Below are 21,609 nucleotides of genomic sequence, written 5' to 3'. Positions count from 1 at the left end.
CACGAGGTGAGATCTTGCATGGAGCCCCAGACCGAGGGAGATTGACAGTTATTTTGTGTTTCTTCCATTTACAAACAAAACCTTATGCTGCTGGAATTGTTTCCCATTGTGGTTGCACTGGAGTTGTGGGGGGATAAGCTGGTGAATAGGCAGGTTTTGGTTTTCTGTGACAATATGTCAGTGGTGCAGGTGCTTACTAACTTAACATCCTCTTCTTCCCCAGTTATTGCCTTGGTTCGCCATTTGATTCTGCTTTGTTTGCACCTTAACGTTTGTTTATGTTCTTGCCATGTTCCAGGTGTTAACAATGAATGCGTTCTCGTTTTCAGTGGGAGCATTTCAGAACTTAAGCTCCTGTCGCAGACCTTCAAGAAACTCCTTTACCATGCGGGATGTGGAACTTGATGTTCGGTGGGCAGACGATTGATAAGGCGGTCAGTGGCTCGTTGCACGTGGTCAGCATATTCGGCGGTTTTTGGTGTCTGCGGGTATGGATAGTTCGAGTCCTCCTGATGAAGATATGAGTTTGGCCTTTGTAGATGTGGTGTCATCATATTCTTAAATTTCAAAATTGGCAGGTTTGGCCTTTTGTTTCAAGTACTTGTGTTGATATTACGAAAGCAGTTTAGTTATAGTTTGGTCTGAGATATTCCCCCCGAGCCTCATGGAGGATGGTGAGATCTCCTGCAGCCTTAAATAGAGCTAGAATAAAGGTGAACAAGGGGATATCCCATTTTGTGACCCGTAATGGGGGGTATAGTGGTGCAGCATCACTTTTTAGAAGGTGAGAACTCGAATTTGTTGCGTGAGGATGGGGTACATCTTACTGATATCAGTTTGGATATCTTATGTGCTGGTTTTCAAGAGGGATCGAGAAGGCCTTGTTGGTTTGGGGGAGTCAGTCAGCTTGGCGATGAATGAGTGGATAAATAATGGGGGGTCTGCCTAGTTAATTGTTTTCGGTTGGTAAAGGAGGTCACTTCAACAGCTAACCAGCAGGTAGCACTATTTATTAGTTGGTACGGTGGGCCCTCTGAGCTGGTGATTGCCGGCTAGGGGTTTAAAACATTTGGTTGGGGCTGGTGTTCGCTCCAGGTGACAGGTTTGCCGTTTTTCGGGTATTGCCAGGAGGCTAAGTATGTCAGTTAAGTTTATGACGTGACGGTTATTAAATTTATCCACTCATGTTAACAATTTTTTCTATTTCATGATAATAAAGCTGTGGCCTTCTCAATCCAATAAAGGTTGTCAGTGTCATTCTTTAATGGTAATAAATATCTGGGGAAGGGTACTTGAATATGCCTAATTCATGGAATAAATATGGATCACACCATAAATATGGCTCACACCAATTGTGTTTAATATTAATCCAGTAAAGTACCCCACAGAGGCATCAAACCTCACACACCCCTATAAAATGATAACATATTGCAACTCAAAAACGCACCAGGTAGAAGCCCAAATAGGGTAAAACGCATTGCGTTTTGTGCTGGATTACATTTAAGAATGTTATTTGCATTTTGTTTGGACTGGAGTGTGAGAGACTGAGAGTGTGGAAAAATGAGTAATAGTGAACATGGGCACCAAAAATAATAAGTCGTGTTTGGCCCATTTGCAAATGTCTGCTTTTATGCACACTTTTTTTGAGGTTTCACTGAATGCATGAACAGGGCCGGCCTTAGGGGTGTGCGACCTGTGCGACCGCACAGGGCGCCATGGTTGCAGGGGCGCCTGACCGGGACTTAGATTAAAGCATGGTTTTTTTTTTGTTGTTTTTTTTAAACTTTATTTAACATCATTGATGTTACATAAAGTTTAAAAAAAAAAACGATGCTTTAATCTAAGTCCCGGTCAGGGGCGCCGAGCGGTTGCTCGTGAAGTTCTCGGCAACCGCTCGGCGCCCCTTACTCTCCGTGACTCCGTCGCGGTGCCAGCATCTCGTGTTGAGCGCCGGACTATACCGGAGCTCAACATGAAATGCCGGCAGAGCGAGAAGACGGATGCCTCCCGCTCTTACCGCAGGACTCCGGCAACAAGGTAAGTGGGGGGGGGGTAGTTTGAAGGGGCAGAGGGGAGGGGTAGTTTGAAGGGGTAGAGGGGAGGGGTAGTTTGAGGGGGGGTAGTTTAAAGGGGCAGAGAGGGCGTGTAGTTTGAAGGGGCAGAGAGGGGGGGTAGTGAGGGGGGGCGCCAGAGGAGTAGTCCGCACAGGGCGCCACAACGCCTAAGGCCGGCTCTGTGCATGAATCACTACTTGTTATAATTTACATTTGATTACATTTGATTATATTTCACTTTGATTCACTCTTCAGCTGGTGTTGGTTAAAGCACCAAGTACATTTGCATTACCATTTACTGTTCACTATCAAGGGTGATTTCTCTGCAAAATTAACCGAGCTATCTCCATGTAATGCATTGTTCAATGGATGAGCAGACTTAAGAAGTCACACTGATTTAACTATGCATCCTGTAAACTTTCTTGACAAGCCATCCTCTTGTTAACGGAACGCCCTTTAATTTACCTGTGGTCTCCAAGCATTAACACGTCCACGTTGATTTAATCTTGCTAAATTCGGAAGCCATGATGAAAACATAGAACGAAAATAGGAACTTGCTGAAAAATGTTGAGGGGTAAGCGCACCTGTCTGGAGTCCAAGGGGTAAAGAACAGCCTATAAAGAAAATTCAGAAAGAGGGAGGAATCAGGACAGTGGAGCAACCAAAAATCTGGGTTGGGGGCTCCCAAAGTGCATGCACTCCCACATATACAGAAACACACACACACACATAAACACACACACTAACATACTTATACACACATTCATACAAATGCCAATTGTGTATGTTCATACAAATAGTGCATAGTTTTGTCGGGTTGTTTTTCAATTTGAAATTTTGACATATGGTCTTCCTGCTCCTGTATCCTGTTTGGGGCCTCCTTTAAGACGGACAATCCAATTCACAGCATATATTTGTGAAAAGTAGCCACTGCAGGGTATTTCAAATGCTTGTATTTTATCTCTTTCCCTGCACTAATTCTACTATCGCCCCATGCTACTGACCTTTCTTTTGTGATGTGCCTGGCAGGTCATTGGTCATTAGGGGTTAAGTAATTAAAATGCTGTTCCAGGGTATAAGTTGCACATTTAGACTACCAGCAAGACAACATGTTTTTGAATAACAAAAAGCAATAAATAATTAATATTGGTGACAATATTAGGCACCGTATTTTCTGTTAAGATGTTAAAATATTAATAGTTTATTTAGACAGGCCATAACACCCAGCAGTACTCTTGTCTGTGAATGTCAAAGTAGACAGTTTTGTATTGTTCCACTATATCTCTGGGAGGATGAGATTCCAGTTTTCTTGGATTGGGCCGAACTGGCAACAGATTTGTAGAAATAAAATCAGTCAGGGGACACCTGGTATACAGTCCCAAGTAGACTGAAACTCTTTTGCACAGAGTCACAACTACTATGAGGTGCATGCAGCAGTACTGCTGAACATCCTAGCTCTAGTAGTGGCTAAAATCTTGTCCATCTCACCTACCAAAGTAAGGGATGATTTTAGTTACCAGCAAGGATTCAGGGAGGGGGTCATGTTGGTGGGATCAAAGATGAAGATTGCTTGTAAGCTATTACATGGTAAAGCACAGAAGAAAACCACTAGGAGTGCCATCACAACTGCCACCACTACCGCAAGCACTAGAATGTTTTAACTCCAAAAAGATGAATGAGATAGGCACTCTTTCAATCCTGGTGACAGTTTATTATAATTTCACTGTGGATACAGTGTACTCTGAAGCCCATACAGGATCAGAACAGTGGGTGGCAAAACAAACCCTTTAGGGCCTTAAGCAGTTCACGTCTTTATCTGGCACTTACTCATAAACTCATATGGTCATCGACAATGTTGATTATGACAATGAATTGGATTTAGATTATAACCCAGAGGAGGAGAAATCAAGCGACACATATTTCTGTAATCTCTCTGTTAGATGTGTTGCTCCTTCCACTTGACATAAGTAGCAGTGTGGATGTGGCACTTGTTCGCCTTCATGCATGGTAATCACCGCTACTACCACTAATACTGTCATAGACAAGGACAAAGCCACAGTAAAGTGTGGGATCATTACGAGAGAATGGGTGCTCTTCTTTTTTATGCTGTTCTTTTTCATAATATTGGGGGGAATATAGTACTGTACAATCCAGTATAGTCTGGATGAGTCTGGCAGTGCTTGTCCTGTACCCTGCCTCGGCTGTTGCTGCGGTTTAATCTCCTTTCTTACTCTGGGGGGATCAATTCTAGTTCTTTTTTTCTAATATTGAGGGAAATGTATTTCTGTACAATCTGGCTGTGGCTGTCAGGTCATGCCTGCTCTATGCTCTGTGCTCTGCATCTGCGGCACTGTTTTCATCCTTAACGTTCAATTTTGGGGGACATAGTTTTGTACAATCTAGGTGTCTGTCTGGCATTGCCTGTCCTGTGCCCTTCCTCTGCTGCTCAAACTCCTTCCTTACTCTGGGGAGCCAATTTTATTTTTCCTAATATTGGGGGGAAATTTAAATTTTACAGGGTGATCATACACATGGCAAACAATAGCTTCAGAGTATAAGTCCCAATTATTACCGTTTTTGCTTGATTATAAGACAAGGTTTTTTTCAGAGCAAATGCTCTGAAAAATTACCCTCGTCTTATAATCAGGGTCGTCTTATAATCAGACCTCAAATAGAGGTCTGACTATGAGACTAAGCTCCAGATCCCCCTCAGCGCTGCAGGGGACCTGGATCCTCCTGTCTGGTAACCTCCGCTGCTGGTGCTTCTGACTCCCTGGTGTGTAGTCAACCCCCGCTGCTAACGGCACCTCATTCCGGCTGCAGCGGAAGTTGCCTACGTGAATCGCGTAGACATCTACCCGCTGCCCCGACTACACACCAGGGAGCATAAGGCATTTCTGTAGACAGAGTGCTCTATGATATGCCTTTTAACCCCCTTAATGCCAATCTGTGGCATTATTTCCATAAAAAGGCCCAGCAGAATCCTCAGCATGAGGCCCATGATGCTCTTAATCCGGTCCTGAGCAGTGATAAATCAGCTGCTGATAGTAGTCCTCTCAGTTGGCTGACATTGTAAGAATGCAATCTAGTAGACTTGTGTAGCAACAAAATGCAAATAAAAATCCTGAGCTCGTTTTTATGTGGGTCCCTCCTCTTTTTGAAGTTTGTGCAAATTAACAAAATTGGGAAATTTTGTTAAAATTAAAATTTGTACAAATCTGAATGTACAAGTCTACAATTTAAAATGCCTAGTCTCTAAAAACCTATAGATAGCTTCTGAAAAAATGGACAACATTAGACTGTGTACTTTTTCCCATAGTGTATTGTTTCAGGTATGCGCATATGAGACATTCAGCATACCCCACAAAGCTGATATTGCAGATAAATGGTCGCAAATTACATTCAGTGAATAAAAGTATTTATTTGTTAACCCATTTATACCCAGTGCTTTTGCCCCCTTTGCAATCATGGCTTTTTTAACATTTTCACCACATCTTTGTTCATTTGTGATTCCCCTTTTCTATGCGTGATGTAATGATATACTGTTTTCTCTGGAAATATGGAAATTCCACCATAGGATTTTTGTGGTATTTGACATTAGCAGCCCATCAGTTCAAAATAGTATGTATTTTTTTTAAATGAGACAACCCAGTAGATACCTAGGATCATTTAGACACATTTGTTTGTAATAGGAACCAGGGCAACTGTAGAGTTACTGTCGTAGCTACCATCACTCATAGCAAAATCTGGCTATAAAATATGTAGCCACTCCGATTCTCAGAGTAACTCTGCTTCTCTGGGAAAAAAGGTCTCCCAAAGAACCATAACAGTGAGAAGGGGGAGTGGGGGTACATTGTGAGAAGGGAATACATAGTGAGAAGGGGCAGATAGTGAGAAGTGGGAGAGGGGATGGATAGTGAGAAGAGGGGGTACATAGTTTGCCGACAAAGATGTCTTACACTGAGCTGTTTGGGGACAAAGTTGGCTCAGGCTGGGCTGTAATGTGTGTAATCTGGGTGCTGATCAGGTTCTATGTGGGCAATGCGGACACCAGAGCTGGCTTTGGGGTGTGCAACCTGTGATCTATGCCTGTAATTTAGGGGTTTTTCTATACCTTTAATGCTGAGTTTATATGTGAATTCCAATTGATTTATACCTGCAAAGGTGGGTGTGTGTTATTCTGTTGATCTATATCTGGTATGCTCTGTTTCCATACATTATTATTGTATACCTGCAAATAGAGGGTTTGTATGTCTGATTCTGTTTATTTGATCCATACCTTCAATGCTGAGTTATGTGATTTTCAATTGATCTATACCTGCAAAGCTTGGTTCATGTGTTGATTCTGTTGATCTATACCTGATATGCTATGTATCCATACATCATTTATGCATACCTGCAAATATGGGGTTTGTATGTGATCTATAGATGCAAGTGCTGTTTATATGTGTTTGATCTATGTTCACAGGAAGGAAGGAAAAGAGAGGTATGGTTTAGTGAACGAGGGACAAATGGACTGGAAATGATTTCAGGGATCAGTCTTCCCCTAATCTGCAGTCAGTGTGGCAATTTTTTGGTGTGGTAGCGGAGGGGTGACTGCATGCTAGGGAGCGTGGAGCGGGCCCAAGGAAATGCTTTCTGGGGTCTAATTTTTTCAATATTTAAAAAAAAAATTGTTACAGCAGATTAACTGTTTTGTTTAATGAAAGCTATTTATTTGTTACAAGATTTTTTTCCTTTCTTTTTTTGGGGGGATGGGGGGTGTGACGGGACCAACCTGTACCCCGACTGGGTACTCCCGCCAAACGTTGCTTCCTCCTTGCCGGGACACCAACAATTAACCCCTTCACCGCCAGGCAGAACCAGCGTTGTAAATAGAAGGGGGGACGTTGCTGCGCCGAAGCTGCATTGGCACTGTGGCTATCCGAAGCTTAGCTACACAGCGTTGCTATTGTCCTGAAAAGGACAATAAAGGATCATAGCAGTCCACCCCAAGTATTAGGCAACACTCATGTTGAAGTGAAAACAGGACTCCTTTATGAAAACCAAAGACAGAGCTATATATACACAAGTAAGAAAAGGGTCAAGACAAATATCACATGATCTAATTACCATGTCAGGAAGGAAGTAATTAGATCAAATCCTGCAACACAATATCCGGGGGAAGGACAGAGTGCTAAAACATGGGGAACATCAGCAGAAACTGAACTCCTGTATCCACACACAGAAGTCTCTACAAGGCCTGGACCCATAGTCGATAGGGAGGAGGCTGGCTCTCAGGCCTCTCCAGGGGCCCCAGTGATGGAGGGTTCTGTCACAGGGGGCGCCAGAGGACCAGTCTGCACAAGGCGCCAGAACACCTAAGGCTGGCTCTGGCCGAAGGACTCTCCTTCTGAAGAGATTCCGGAATCCTGAAGACTTGCACAGTGCTCCCGTCAGAGAGTGGGCCTTCATTCTGTTGATGTTTCTGTTCGCGTCCGGAGGCTGCTCATTCAGAGGGGGATACTGTCAGGCTCCATTCAGGCTGCTGAGCTGCTTCTCTCTTGCTCCCCCTGTCTCGTTAGAGTTTCCCCCGTCTCGCTAGAGTTTCTCCCTTGCTGTAATCCATTCCTGGATTTCCATATGCTCTGTTCTGTGCTTTTGATTCCTTAATTCTGGTTTTGCTCTTTGCTTCAGCTATGTTGTCTTTATAAGGTTATGTTTGTCTCAATCTGCAGTCTAAAGGTATGTCCTTCTTGGTTCTGTGTTTAGGTTCAATGTGTAGTTTTAGCTTATTTGTAATACAGTAGGAAGGGTTTAGCGTTAGGACCCACCGAATATTGGAGTACTTTGATGTAGTGGTGGGCTAAGCATACTATGGCCATATGATGTGACAGAATCTCCAATTGTTATCACAAAGTCTATCACGGTGAACCCGTGAGCCAAACAGGTAGCTGGTTCCTAATCGCAGATGGCAACCACAAAGTCCGAGGCGAGGTACAAAAAGGATAATCCAGAAACAAGGTCAGGTCACACGCAATGGTGTGACAGCAAGGAACGTAGGTCAAAATCAGAAGGAAAGGTCTGGTACACGAGTAGAATCAATCAGGAGCGCTTAGGTACAGAGGCAATAATCAGCTTTTACTTGAGCAATGATTTCTCAGTGGAAGGGGCTTTTATTGTTTGAATTTGGCGCCAAAATGACGTCATACGGAGAGACGCGTTGCCATAGCAACGCGTACGCAACTTCTACGGAGCTGGCGTCTATCTGCAGCAGCAGGGAGTAGACGCGTCCCCATGGTAACCTGAGAACACGTCCTCCTCCCTGCTGGTCTCTGCTGGCAACGGAGGGGGCGTGCCTGCACGCAGCCTCTGCTCGTGTCTGTGTCGGCGAGCAGAGGCTGAGAGGAAACCCGACGCTGTGTTCTGCCGTCGCTGGAGCCGGGGAGAGGGTGAGTAGATTTATGACAGTACCCCCTCCCTAACGGTAACCTCCGGGAACCGATAAGACCGGGTTTAGATGGATGGTTCCTATGGAAGCGTTGAATCAAGGCAGACGCGTGGACCGAGGATGCAGGTTCCCAAGACCTATTCTCGGGTCCATAACCTTTCCAATCGATTAAATAAAAAAGACGTCCTCCCCTAAAACGTGAGTCCAAAATGTTCTGAACAATGTATTCAGGGTGTCCCTCAACCGATACGGGCGGAGGAGCCAACGAAGAACGTCTGGTCATTCTATTAATCGTTACAGGCTTGAGTAGTGACATGTGGAACACGGGATGAATTTTAAGAGACGCCGGTAAGGCGAGACGGTAGGTGACGGGATTAATGCAAACCTATGAATCGGGGTCCTAGCTTTAAGGAGGGAATGGCTAGTCTTATATGTCTGGTAGCCAGCCAAACTTTGTCACCTGGACGGTAGACAGGTGCATCCTGTCTGTGTTTGTCTGCTTGTTCTTTATATCGTTGTTGAGCTTGTAGTAGATTGAGTCTGGCTGCTCGTAGGGTCTTTTGCAAAGTTCTCAATCTTTGCTGTGTCTCAGGCACCGGTACAGATGGGATCAGGGTAGGTAGATCAGGAGGATGGTACCCATATAAAAGAAAAAATGGACTCTCTTGGGTAGACGCATTCTTATTATTATTATGTGCAAATTCAGCCATGGGTAATAGGGAGAACCAATCAGACTGTAGGTAAGTAGTGAAGCATCGTAAGTATTGTTCAAGACTTTGTTTGACTCTTTCAGTTTGTCCATTGGTCTGGGGGTGATAACCGGAGGACATGGCTTGGTCAATTCTTAGTCCTTTACAGAAAGCTCTCCAAAATTTAGATGTGAATTGGGAACCTCTATCAGACAAAACTTGGAGAGGAACTCCGTGCAGCCGAACAATTTCTCTAATAAAGGTCTCAGCTGTCTCTGCTACTGAGGGAAGACGTTGAAGAGGGATGAAATGTGCCATCTTTGTTAGTCTATCCACAACTACCATGATCACAGTATGTCCATTGGACACGGGTAGATCCACAATAAAATCCATTGAGATTGAGGACCATGGAGAACGAGGAACAGGAATGAGTTGTAGTAACCCTTGAGGACGTTGGTGCGAAGATTTATTGCGAGCACAGGTCTGGCATGTCTTTACATAGTCTCTCACAGTAGATACCATGTGGGGCCACCAAAAGCGACGACGGAGTAGATTAAGGGTTCCTGTTATCCCAGGATGTCCCGCCAAAGGTGCGTCATGACACATTTGTACTACGTCGTGCACAAATGAAGGTGGAATCAGCAACTTGTCTTGATAGTAAAAAAGGCCCTCTCGTTTTACAGTCTGGGGTTGAGTCGGATGATTATCTCTGACTTGAAAATAGTCCCGAAGGGAGTTGAGAAAGTCTTTTTTCGTAATCAGAAAGTGTGTAGGAGGTATTACTGGTTGAGTTGGGTTAGGGTGATCAGGTTCATTAGAGAATTGACGGGAGAGAGCGTCAGCTTTGCCATTCTTGCTTCCTGGTCTGTACGTGATATGAAAATTGAACCTTGTGAAGAAAAGGGACCACCTGGCCTGACGAGGGCGCAACCTCTTAGCTTTCTGCAGATATTCTAGATTGCGGTGATCGGTAAAGATGAGAAATGGGTGTTGCGACCCCTCCAAATGGTGCCTCCACTCCTCCAATGCACACTTAATTGCCAACAACTCCCGATCCCCAACGTCGTAGTTCCTCTCCGGAGCCGTTAATTTACGTGAATAGAAAGCCACAGGATGAAGCAAGTCTTTACTTCCTTGCCTTTGGGAAAGGATAGCACCTACAGCCACCGTGGAAGCGTCCACCTCCACCACGAAAGGTAGGTCCGGATTAGGATGAACGAGGATTGGTGCAGACACAAATCTTTGTTTTAGAGTGGTAAAAGCCTCCTCGGCGCTTGTATTCCATAGAAACTTGACAGTCTTAGATGTAAGGGACGTGAGAGGTAGAACGATTTTGGAGAAATTTCAAATAAAACGTCTATAAAAATTTGCAAAACCGATAAAACGTTGTACCTCCTTACGGGACTGTGGTTGTGGCCATTGTTCAATCGCTCGTACCTTGTTCTTGTCCATTTCAATACCCTTAGAGGAAACGCAGAACCCCAAAAACTCAATCTGAGTAGCCTCAAACTGACACTTCTCTAATTTAGCGAACAGATGATGAGTGCGAAGACGGGCAAGGACTTGACGAACATGGTCACGATGTTCTTGAAGAGTAGACGAGAAGATCAAAATATCATCTAAATACACCACCATGAATGTATCTAATAAATCTCGGAAAATGTCATTGACAAAGTTCTGGAAAGTAGCCGGAGCGTTACAGAGTCCGTAGGGCATCACAAGATATTCAAAATGACCGTACCGGGTACGGAAGGCTGTCTTCCACTCATGACCATCCCTAATAAGGACGAGATTATACGCTCCTCGAAGATCGAGTTTTGTGAAGATGGTAGCTTGTTTTAAGCGTTCAAAAAGTTCAGAAATAAGTGGGAGTGGATACCGATTCTTTACGGTGACTGCATTAAGTTCTCTGTAGTCCACACAGGGCCGTAGACCTCCATCCTTTTTGCCCACAAAAAAGATTCCTGCCCCGGCTGGTGAGGTCGAAGGGCGGATAAACCCCTTAGCCAAGTGTTCATCGAGGTATTCTCGCAAAACCTTGAGTTCAGTGTCAGAAAGAGGGTATATCCTGCCGTAAGGTATCTTGGATCCAGGTAGGAGATCTACAGGACAGTCATATGGTCGGTGCGGTGGAAGGGAATCAACTCCTTTTTCGTCAAAAACCTCTTTAAATTCTGTGTAGTGGGGTGGTAACCCTGTGATAGGAGCGTTAAATGTGGAGTGAGCTGTGCCCAGGCAATGTGAAGTGCAGAACAGAGATGAAAACGTGATAAGTCCTGTGGACCATTGGATGGCTGGATCATGTTTTTTCAACCACGGGAGTCCCAGGATGACAGGAAATAACGGTGAGTGGATAACATCAAACGAAACCTTTTCAGAATGCCTTCTTCCTATAGAACAGGACAGCGAAATAGTCTCTGACTCAACGGGTCCGGAAGAGACGGGGAGCCATCGATGGTCTGAATAAATGCAGGATGTTTCTTGGAACAAGTAGGGATGTGATGCTTAATGATGCATGACTTGTCCATAATGTTACTGCTGGCCCCGGAGTCAATGATGGTAGGTGTCTCAGATATGATAGAGGATACACAAGAGCGTATGTGTCGAAACTCACCCCTGGGTTGCTTAGGCCGTATCGGGCAGGACGACAAAAGATGGGAATCTCCTCCACAGTACAGGCACAAATTATTATCCCTGCGGCGATTCTTCTCTACTAAGGATAGCGAGGATCTGGTCAATCCGATCTGCATAGGTTCAGCTGCCGGTACAGGTGGAGAACTAGAGGGTTGTTCTTGAGGACGAGTAGGCGGCACTCTCCAACTAGGCGTCCAGGGACGTTGCTTTTCAGCTCTACGTTCTCTAAGCCTCCTGTCTATAGTTAATGCCAGAGACATGAGGGATTCTAGAGACTCCGGAATCTGACAACGAGCAAGTTCATCCCGGATAGCATCTGAGAGTCCTAGACGGAATTGGTCTGCAAGAGCATATTCATTCCACTTGGTATCCTTAGCCAGACATCTAAATTCAGTGATGTACTCTTCTACCGGACGACGGCCCTGGACTAGAGCTCTTAAAGCAGAACATGCAGTGGAGTGGCGGTGAGGATCATCATATAACGAGGACAAAGCCGTAACAAAGGAGGAGTAGGAGTCAAGAACAGGATCATCATCCTCCAACAATCTGTGAGCCCAATCAGAAGGTTCACCTTCAAATAGAAGGATCATGGAACGGATCTTCACCATGTCAGTGCTATAAGTACGGGGTTTTACAGAAAACATAAGTTCACAGTTCGTGACAAACCTGCGGAATGTCTTACGATCCCCAGAGAATTTAGCTGGTAACGGAACTTGTGGTTCAAATGAATGCTATAGTTCAGGTCCAGGCACGACAGGAGCAGGGGGAGCAGGAGGCGTAGGCGGGGAAGCTGCTTGATCTCTCAAATCCGATACTTCATTGCGCAAACTGCCGTACTGCGCCTGCATATCCATCATCATCTGGGCCAATCTCTCCATTTTATCATTCATGTCAGAAAGCGTGTTTTGAAGCCCTGCAGGGAACCATGGTCATGGCTCAAGTATACTATCACGGTGAACCCGTGAGCCAAACAGGTAGCTGGTTCCTAATCGCAGATGGCAACCACAAAGTCGGAGGCGAGGTACAAAAAGGATAATCCAGAAACAAGGTCAGGTCACACGCAATGGTCGAGGCAGGCAGCAAGGAACGTAGGTCAAAATCAGAAGGAAAGGTCTGGTACACGAGTAGAATCAATCAGGAGCGCTTAGGTACAGAGGCAATAATCAGCTTATACTTGAGCAATGATTTCTCAGTGGAAGGGGCTTTTATTGTTTGAATTTGGCGCCAAAATAACGTCATACGGAGAGACGCGTTGCCATAGCAACGCGTACGCAACTTCTACAGAGCTGGCGTCTATCTGCAGCAGCAGGGAGTAGACGCGTCCCCATGGTAACCTGAGAACGCGTCCTCCTCCCTGCTGGTCTCTGCTGGCAGCGGAGGGGGCGTGCCTGCATGCAGCCTCTGCTCGTGTCTGTGTCGGCGAGCAGAGGCTGAGAGGAAACCTGACGCTGTGTTCTGCCGTCGCTGGAGCCGGGGAGAGGGTGAGTAGATTTATGACAAAGTTCTAGGCTATTTCCTGTATTCATGTTTGTCTGTCTCTTATGTGCCTTTGCCCTCTATTCCCTGAAGCATCTGAGGATCTCGGTTCCTCTCTCCATGTCCCAGTTAAGATTTCCTTTCCTTGCTTAAAGGAAAAGCATCTGAGGACCCTGTGGTCTTTGCCTTATCCCCTGTCCTTTGTTGTGTCCTGTACCATGTATGTATTGTCTGGCTATGTTTCTTGATCGGTCTCCCTGCTCCTTGCTCTGTCCCCCTTGTTTGCTATGTTTCTGCTGTTACTCTGCTTAACTTCCCTACTCCCAACCTGTAGCATCCTGCACATTCATCTGTAGAGCTATGTTCCATACCTGCTCCAGGATATTACTTTGTTTTGAACTGGACAACTACTATGTCAGGGCGTTGGTTGTGGGGGGGGGGACACACACTCATTAATACTAAAGGGGCCGGGCTTGGGCATCACTACACAAGGAGGCAAAAATACAAAAGTGGCAGTTAATGACAAAGCAGTGTAGAAAATATTTTTTTTATTCTTCAGAGCGACAGAGCTGGTCCTGGTGTGTGTGTGTCTGGGTGTCGGTGTGGCAGAGCCTGTCCTGGTGTGTGTGTGTGTTTGGGTGTCGGAGTGACAGAGCCTGTCTTGGTTTGTGTGTTTGGGTGGCGGTGTGGCAGAGCCTGTCCTGATGTGTGTGTGTTTGGGTGTCGGTGTGGCCGAGCCTGTTCTGATGTGTGTGTGTGTGTTTGGGTGTCGGTGTGGCAGAGCCTGTCCTGGTGTGTGTGTTTGGGTGTCGGTGTAGCAGAGCCTGTCCTGGTGTGTGTGTGTTTGGGTGTCGGTGTCGCACAGCCTGTCCTGGAGTGTCTGTTTAGGTGTCGGTGTGACAGAGCCTGTCCTGGTGTATGTGTGTTTGGGTGTCGGTGTGGCAGAGCCTGTCCTGGTGTGTATTTGGCTGTATGTTTCCTGGCACTTTACTTACTGTAGGAATAAACTGAACTATGTAATTTTTATTTATCCAGAGATAAAATGCCCTCCTGAATTTGTAGTCACTTCAGAGGACAAAACTTCCTTGGCCTAGAAGTCAGTGAGAGGAAAAGTAAAGGTTTTGTGTTATTTACTCTGTTTCAATCTGCATATTTTATTAAAAGGGATTAGTGGCACTAAATTGTGGCTTCAGGCGTCCCGTGAAGGATTACTTTTTTAGTGTACTGATTACTCCTAGTCCCATCACATCACCACCGATGTCATCTTTATCCCATGAACATCGATGCCGATGAGTTAAGATTCTGTCTATTTTATTTATTTCCATTAAACGGCCACCAAAATCCTTAGCACCAGGCCCATGATGCCCTGCCTCCAGTGTGCGTCAGCCAGTCAAAATCCAGCTTGTACCCATAGTGTGCTCCAGCCCTGTGCAGTTTTATTTGGCCAAACTTGTTTTAAATGGTTTGTGGACTAACTATGTTTTACTGTTTAGGTAATTCAGTATTGCTAGAATAACATATAAAAGTTGATAAAAAAAAACCTTTTCCACTGCTTTTTTAATTATCGCCAAATTAACCCTGTATTAATATGCATTATAAAGCTAAAAGGCCATATTTTCTCTCAGTGAAAAATGAGTGTGGCCCACATACATTTCTGATGAAGTGGGCCACTGCAGAAAAAACTTGGACACCCCTGGAGTATCCACTGTGGAATTACAATTAAAATTACAAGGATTTCAAGAGTGCATGTCTCATTCTTCTTTTCAATAAATACAAAAGTGTTTTCTGGGAGCACCTAAAAAAGCACCATCAGCTTTCCAGCAAGACTGCAAGATGAACTTCAACAAATTTACTAATGTATCTTCCCACCGGTAATGGTAGCTCAGTATATTTTTCATCCTCTTATTACATTTATTTATATAGCGCCAACAGATTCCGTAGAGCTGTTACAACTTATTCAGTAAAATAAATTAAAAATCACAAATGATAGCAAACTAATAGAAAAAGAAAAGAGAGCCCTGCTTTTGGGAGCTTATAATGTAGTCAGGTAAATCTTGCAAATACGGAACATTAAGAATGCATGTAGGATGTAGCAAATTAGTGTTGATGAGGAATCACTCTTACTTGTAATGTCACAGCCAAATAACTCCATACGTAGAGCAGCACGTGCACCTGTGTGTGTAGGGTGGAGTCGAAGAAAGCGAGCAATGACTGGCGGATCAAATAAATTCTTACGGACACTTGTAGAATCTACATTCCCAAAAAATACCTGAGAGAGGTGAACAAAAGTGAAAACTAGATAAAATGGTTACATAAACAAAAATATGTAATGTCTTGCTTTATGCAATATTGACATGCCATGGTTAAAACGAACTGTAAGCTTGAACAGCCAACCTGCTTCCATGACTCCAAATTTCTATAAGTTAATTATAACACATCTACCCCCTTCTAGTGTGCCTTCTAGAATGCACACTCCGTATCCAACAAACTCACTGCTGCACAGCACAGCACAGTAACAGATGAGACAGAAGAGCAGCAGCACTGCGTCTGGGCAGGCACTGGCAGATAGAGTCATGAACATGGGCGTAGGAACCGGGGGGGACGGAGGGACAGATGCCCCCCAGTAACTCATGCGGTGGGGACCGATAATGAAGAAATCCCCCCCAGGGCCGTAGGAACCCCCACCCAATAGAAACGCCGCAAACGCGGCCAGCGTAAGATCGGCAGCAAGGGCAACCGATCTTACGCAGTCCGCACCTCGAGCCCTGCTACAACAAGAGCCCTGCTACTTACCTGTGGGAGGGTCTTCTGTGCTGCACAGAGGAAGCGGAACCCAGCAGAGTTCACGTGACATCACATCACATCCTGCTTCCTCTGTGCAGTGCCAGAGAACGCAGAGGGAGGCCGCGCCCCCTGCTGAAGTCTGTGAGTGGCATCGAGGAGCTGCAGTGCAGGCAAGGGGGTGGGGAGGGTGTTTAAATCAGTATGCGTGATTGAGGGAATTAATCTGTGAATGAATGAGTATATGAATGAATGAGTGTGTGTGTGATAGCATGGATGTGTAAGTACTGGAACCTAGGCATGATGTTAGCAATCACACTCCTATCATGCCAAGTCAGCCAGTACATGCGGAAACCTAGCTAGCTGCCCTCCTTGTGTATTGATGCTGCCAGCAGTATGGGGTCTGCACTAGACTTGGGCACCAGGGGGCTCTTCGTGTTCGTCTTCGTGCTCGTCTTCGGGGGAAAAAAAACCTTCGTATTCCGCGAATATTCGCCCGTTCCTGTCTTCTCTTCGGGCGAATATTCGCGGACATTCTTCGTGCCCGTTTAATCTTCGTTTCCCTCCCGGTTGCCTAGCAGGGGTTAATACGGGGTTAACAACACATCGGAGCAGCAGCAGCTGCCGTGAAGGTACGTGTGTGCAACTCTATTGGTCGTTTCGGCAGGGGGCTGGTCTGGCATCAACGAGTGAATTGCAGAACGCACTTCATTCGTTGATGGCAGGCCAGCCCCCTGCCGAAACGACCAATAGAGTTGCACACACGTACTGAGGTGTACTGTACACAAAATGACCTAATGCTCCAAGGAACTTGGCCTCCGTTTATCATACACAATCACACATCCATAGATGTTTAATAAAAGAATAGGGATTATTTTACATTTTTAAATTGATTTTGGACCACTTGTAATACATGCCTAACATTTGCTACCTATTTACAATGGCATACTTTGCAACAACCCAACTTTTACTAGACAGGACTGGAAAAAAGCAGGACTGTCCACCAAAATCTTGGGTGTGTTGGCAGGTATGCGGATGGAAAAATGTTGGACAAGAACTAAAAAATAGCTTAGGGTTAATGTACGGTTATGTTTAAGATTAGTAGCAGTGCACTGGTTTGGTTAAAGATGTATTATGTCTAAATAATAATTTAATTTTAATTTTAATGGGTTTTAAAAAATAAATTAGGGGTTTATTTAAATGTATTTTAAAGTTAGATTTATTATTTAGTACTTTATTATATTTATTTAATGTTTATACTAGTGCCACCTACCGAGCTATAACTACCAACGTGTATTTGCATACCTAGTTTAGCTAAATTAGATGGGACAGGACTGGAAAAAAGCAGGACTGTCCCTGAAAAAGTTGGGTCTGTTGGCAGGTATGTGGATGGAAAAATGTTATAGTATGAAGTGTGAGTTATAGCGTTAATGCTAGTAAATGCTAGTGAGTGTAGAAGTGAAGGCCAGGACAAATAACAAGAGGAAAGGTCCTTGTGATTTGTGCATTGTACGTGTATGTGTTATGTGTGTTATGTGTGTTGTCACTGTGTTATATGTGTTATGTGTGTTATGTGTTATGTCGCTGTGTTATTTGTGTTATTGTGTGTGTTATGTTTGGTTGGTTGGTTGTGTATCAGAAGGAAAATAATGAAATGGAAATGGAAAAGGAAATGGAAAAGGCGAATGAGTGGGCAATTGGCGACCCACTCACCTGTTTCACCCCAGAGCAAAGCATCCAAACACTGTCAGTCCTAGACGTTTGGCAGCGGACTTCCAGAGCTCAGACACAAGGGCCTAGCGTAAGCTGGCCACTCCGGCGGAGGTAGCAGGCGTTGCCACACCGCAGACAGAGGCAGCCTGGGGGGAGAAACTGCCCTTACCATTAGGGACATTTGAGGCATGACACTAGCCAGGAAGCGAACTGGCATCGAAGAGACACTGGCACCACCACCAGCAGCAGCAGAATTGGGAAAGGTGAATGAGTGGGCAATTGGCGACCCACTCACCTGTTTCACCCCAGGGCAAAGCACCCAAACACTGTCAGTCTTAGACGTTTGGCAGCAGACTTCCAGAGCTCAGACACTAGGCCCTAGCGTAAGCTGGCCACTCCGGCGGAGGTAGCAGGCGTTGCCACACCGCAAACAGACGCCAGGGGGGAGAAACTGCCCTTACCATTAGGGACATTTTGGGCATGACTCTAGCCAGGAAGCGAACTGGCACAGAAGAGATGCTGGCACCACCACCACCAGCAGCAGCATTGAAAAATGGGAAAGGCGAATGAGTGGGCAATTGGCGACCCACTCACCTGTTTCACCCCAGGGCAAAGCACCCAAACACTGTCAGTCTTAGACGTTTGGCAGCAGACTTCCAGAGCTCAGACACTAGGCCCTAGCTTAAGCTGGCCACTCCGGCGGAGGTAGCAGGCGTTGCCACACCGCAGACAGAGGCAGCCAGGGGGGAGAAACTGCCCTTACCATTAGGGACATTTGAGGCATGACACTAGCCAGGAAGCGAACTGGCATCGAAGAGACACTGGCACCAGCAGCAGCAGAATTGGGAAAGGCGAATGAGTGGGCAATTGGCGACCCACTCACCTGTTTCACCCCAGGGCAAAGCACCCAAACACTGTCAGTCTTAGACGTTTGGCAGCAGACTTCCAGAGCTCAGACACAAGGCCCTAGCGTAAGCGGCTACATTCGCGGAGGTAGCAGGCGTTGCCACACCGCAGCAAGTGCAACCAGGGGGGAGAAACTGCCCTTACCATTAGGGACATTTGAGGCATGACACTAGCAAGGAAGCGAACTGGCATTGAAGAGACGCTGGCACCACCACCAGCAGCAGCAGCAGCAGAATTGGGAAAGGCGAATGAGTGGGCAATTGGCGACCCACTCACCTGTTTCACCCCAGGGCAAAGCACCCAAACACTGTCAGTCTTAGACGTTTGGCAGCAGACTTCCAGAGCTCAGACACAAGGCCCTAGCGTAAGCTGGCTACATTGGCGGAGGTAGCAGGCGTTGCCACACCGCAGCAAGTGCAACCAGGGGGGAGAAACTGCCCTTACCATTAGGGACATTTGAGGCATGACACTAGCCAGGAAGCGAACTGGCATCAAAGAGATACTGGCACCAGCAGCAGCAGCAGAATTGGGTATGGCGAACGAGTGGGCAATTGGCGACCCACTCACTTGTTTCACCCCAGGGCAAAGCATCCAAACACTGTCAGTCCTTGGCGTTTGAGAGCGAACTTCCTGAACTCAGACACAAGGCCCTAGCGTAAGCTGGCTACATTGGCGGAGGTAGCAGGCGTTGTCCCACCGCAGCAAGTGCAACCAGGGGGGAGAAACTACCCTCTCCATTAGGGACAGCAGCAGCATTGGAAAAGGCAAATGAGTGGGCAATTGACGACCCGCTCACCTGTTTCACCCCAGGGCAAAGCATCCGAAGACTGTCAGTCCTTGGCGTTTGGGAACGGACTTCCAGAACTCAGACACTAGGCCCTAGCGTAAATTGGCTACACCGGCCGAGGTAGCAGGCATTGCCACACCGCAGCAAGTGCAACCAGGGGGAGAAACTACCCTATCCATTAGGGACATTTGAGGCATGATTTCAGCCAGGAAGCGAACTGGCAAAAGATGCTGGCACCACCACCAGCAGCAGCGTTGGAAAAGGAAAAAGGTGAATGAGTGGGCAATTGACGACCCGCTCACCTGTTTCACCCCAGGGCAAAGTATGAAAGTCTGTCAGTCCATGGCGTTTGGGAGCGGACTTCCAGAACTCAGACGCTAGGCCCTAGCGTAAATTGGCTACACCGGCGGAGGTAGCAGACGTTGCCACACCACAAACACGTGCAACCAGGGGGAGAAACTACCTTAAACATTACAGAGAAAAAAAATTAACTTTCCAAGCTAAGAGCTGGGTAGTCCAACTTGGGCAGATGGAATTTAAGAAAGGCAATCTGCTCCATCAGATGAGGTGCCATGCGTGAGCGCTGTGGACTCAGTATGTTTCCAGTCATAGAAAACACACGCTCACTTTGAACAGTGGTTGGCAGACATGATAGTAGCTGCTGCGCAACCCATGAGAGTGCAGGCCACACACTCTTCTTTTCATCCCAGTAGCTAAGAGGATCAACATTAGGCGCAGAAGGAACTTCACAGAGGTAAAGTTTGACCATTTCAGCAGCACTACTCTCCTTTCTGCTGCTAGCTCTGTCAGATGGTCCAACTATACTCCCAAGTGCCTCTTCCCAAAACGCAGCTGCTCCACTCAGCTGTGTTGTGCTGCTTGGGGCAATGCTGCTGATGCTGTTGCTAGGAGTAGCAGACCACATCATCTCTTCCTCCTCCTGCACCTCTCCCTCCTCGGACAGCATTCCCATTTTACGCTGCCAGTCACGCACCTTGTTGACCAATTGCTCCCGGTAGCTACTGAGAACATTACATTTCAAAGCTAGCTTTCCCTTAATTCTTGGATCGCAAAGGCACGCTAGCATCATTTCGGGACTCTCTTCCATTCGTTTGCGAAGGTGTACTTTTAGCAGATCCTTCAGCTTCCTGACTATGGCTGCTACGTCAGGATGTAGAGTGCCACCTTGAACAGCCTCACGGTTTCCAAGGAACACATCCATCTTGCTGCCTAGATGGGAGAACACTGGGATTACCTGGGCCAGACTGGCAGTGTTTGAGCTTAAATTTTCTGTGGCATCCCTGAATGGTTTAAGGACTGCCACTAGCTGGGTGATCACTGTCCAATCCTCCCTATTCAATGGAGAGGTAATCCCAATATTGTGCTCTGAGGCAAGATTATGGATTGCCCTCTGTGACAGAACCCTCCATCACTGGGGCCCCTGGAGAGTTGTTCGACTATGTTCAGCAGTATGCCCCAGTATCCATGGATTTTGTTGACTGTTCATACAAGGATGTTAACCCAGGATGGGTAGATGAGGCTGCAGTTTTCACACCGGAGTCCTCCAAATGCTGGGTAGTTCGCCCAGATCCATACCCCCCAGCTGAAGCGCTGACAACAGGGTGGAGAGCCCCTGGCTTCTGCCCCGTACCTGCAACAGGAATCCAGGGAGATGCGGCAGCCGGCCCATCTCCCCAGCGGCAGCAGGAGCACGAGGGAGTGGAGGGTATCGTCCCTCCTCCTCAGCGGCTGTTGGATGACCCGGGAGACGGCGCAGCCGGCTCATCTCCCCAGCGGCAGATCCCAGTTGAGGGAGCTGAGGGTATCGTCCCTCCTCCCCAGCGGCTGACGGATGACCTGGGAGTGGAGGGTACCGTCCCTCCTCCCCAGCGGCTGTTGGATGACACGAGACACAGCGCAGCCGGCTCATCTCCCCAGCGGCAGATGGAGCACCAGGGAGGGGATGCAGGCGGCATCACTCCCCAGCGGGTGGGTGAGTGTACAGGAGATGACGCAGCTGGCCAGTCTCCACAGCGGCAGCTCACAACTCTGGGAGCGGAGGAACCTGTTCTCCCTCCCCAGCATCAGATCCCATTTGAGGGAGCTGAGAGTGTCGTCCCTCCTCCCCAGCGGCTGACG

At 46.6% G+C, this 21,609-nt stretch overlaps 1 protein-coding gene across 1 annotated transcript in view; it reads right to left on the bottom strand.

Moving 5' to 3' along the window:
• The window catches only part of F8 (coagulation factor VIII), a 694,472-nt gene that overhangs the window by 42,060 nt on the left and 630,803 nt on the right, over nt 1-21,609 (bottom strand). The window contains exons 23-24 of the mRNA XM_053474021.1: nt 15,408-15,552; nt 2,520-2,668 (exon numbers count right to left, since the gene is read on the bottom strand). Coding sequence (XP_053329996.1) covers nt 2,520-2,668; nt 15,408-15,552 — 294 coding nt within the window. The remainder of the gene's footprint in view (nt 1-2,519; nt 2,669-15,407; nt 15,553-21,609) is intronic.

This window comes from Spea bombifrons, chromosome 8, assembly GCF_027358695.1.
Source record: "Spea bombifrons isolate aSpeBom1 chromosome 8, aSpeBom1.2.pri, whole genome shotgun sequence".
NCBI classification, from domain to species: Eukaryota; Metazoa; Chordata; class Amphibia; order Anura; family Pelobatidae; genus Spea; species Spea bombifrons.
The sequence above is the reverse complement of the archived record's forward strand: the minus strand, read 5'-3'. Positions and strand labels throughout refer to the sequence as shown.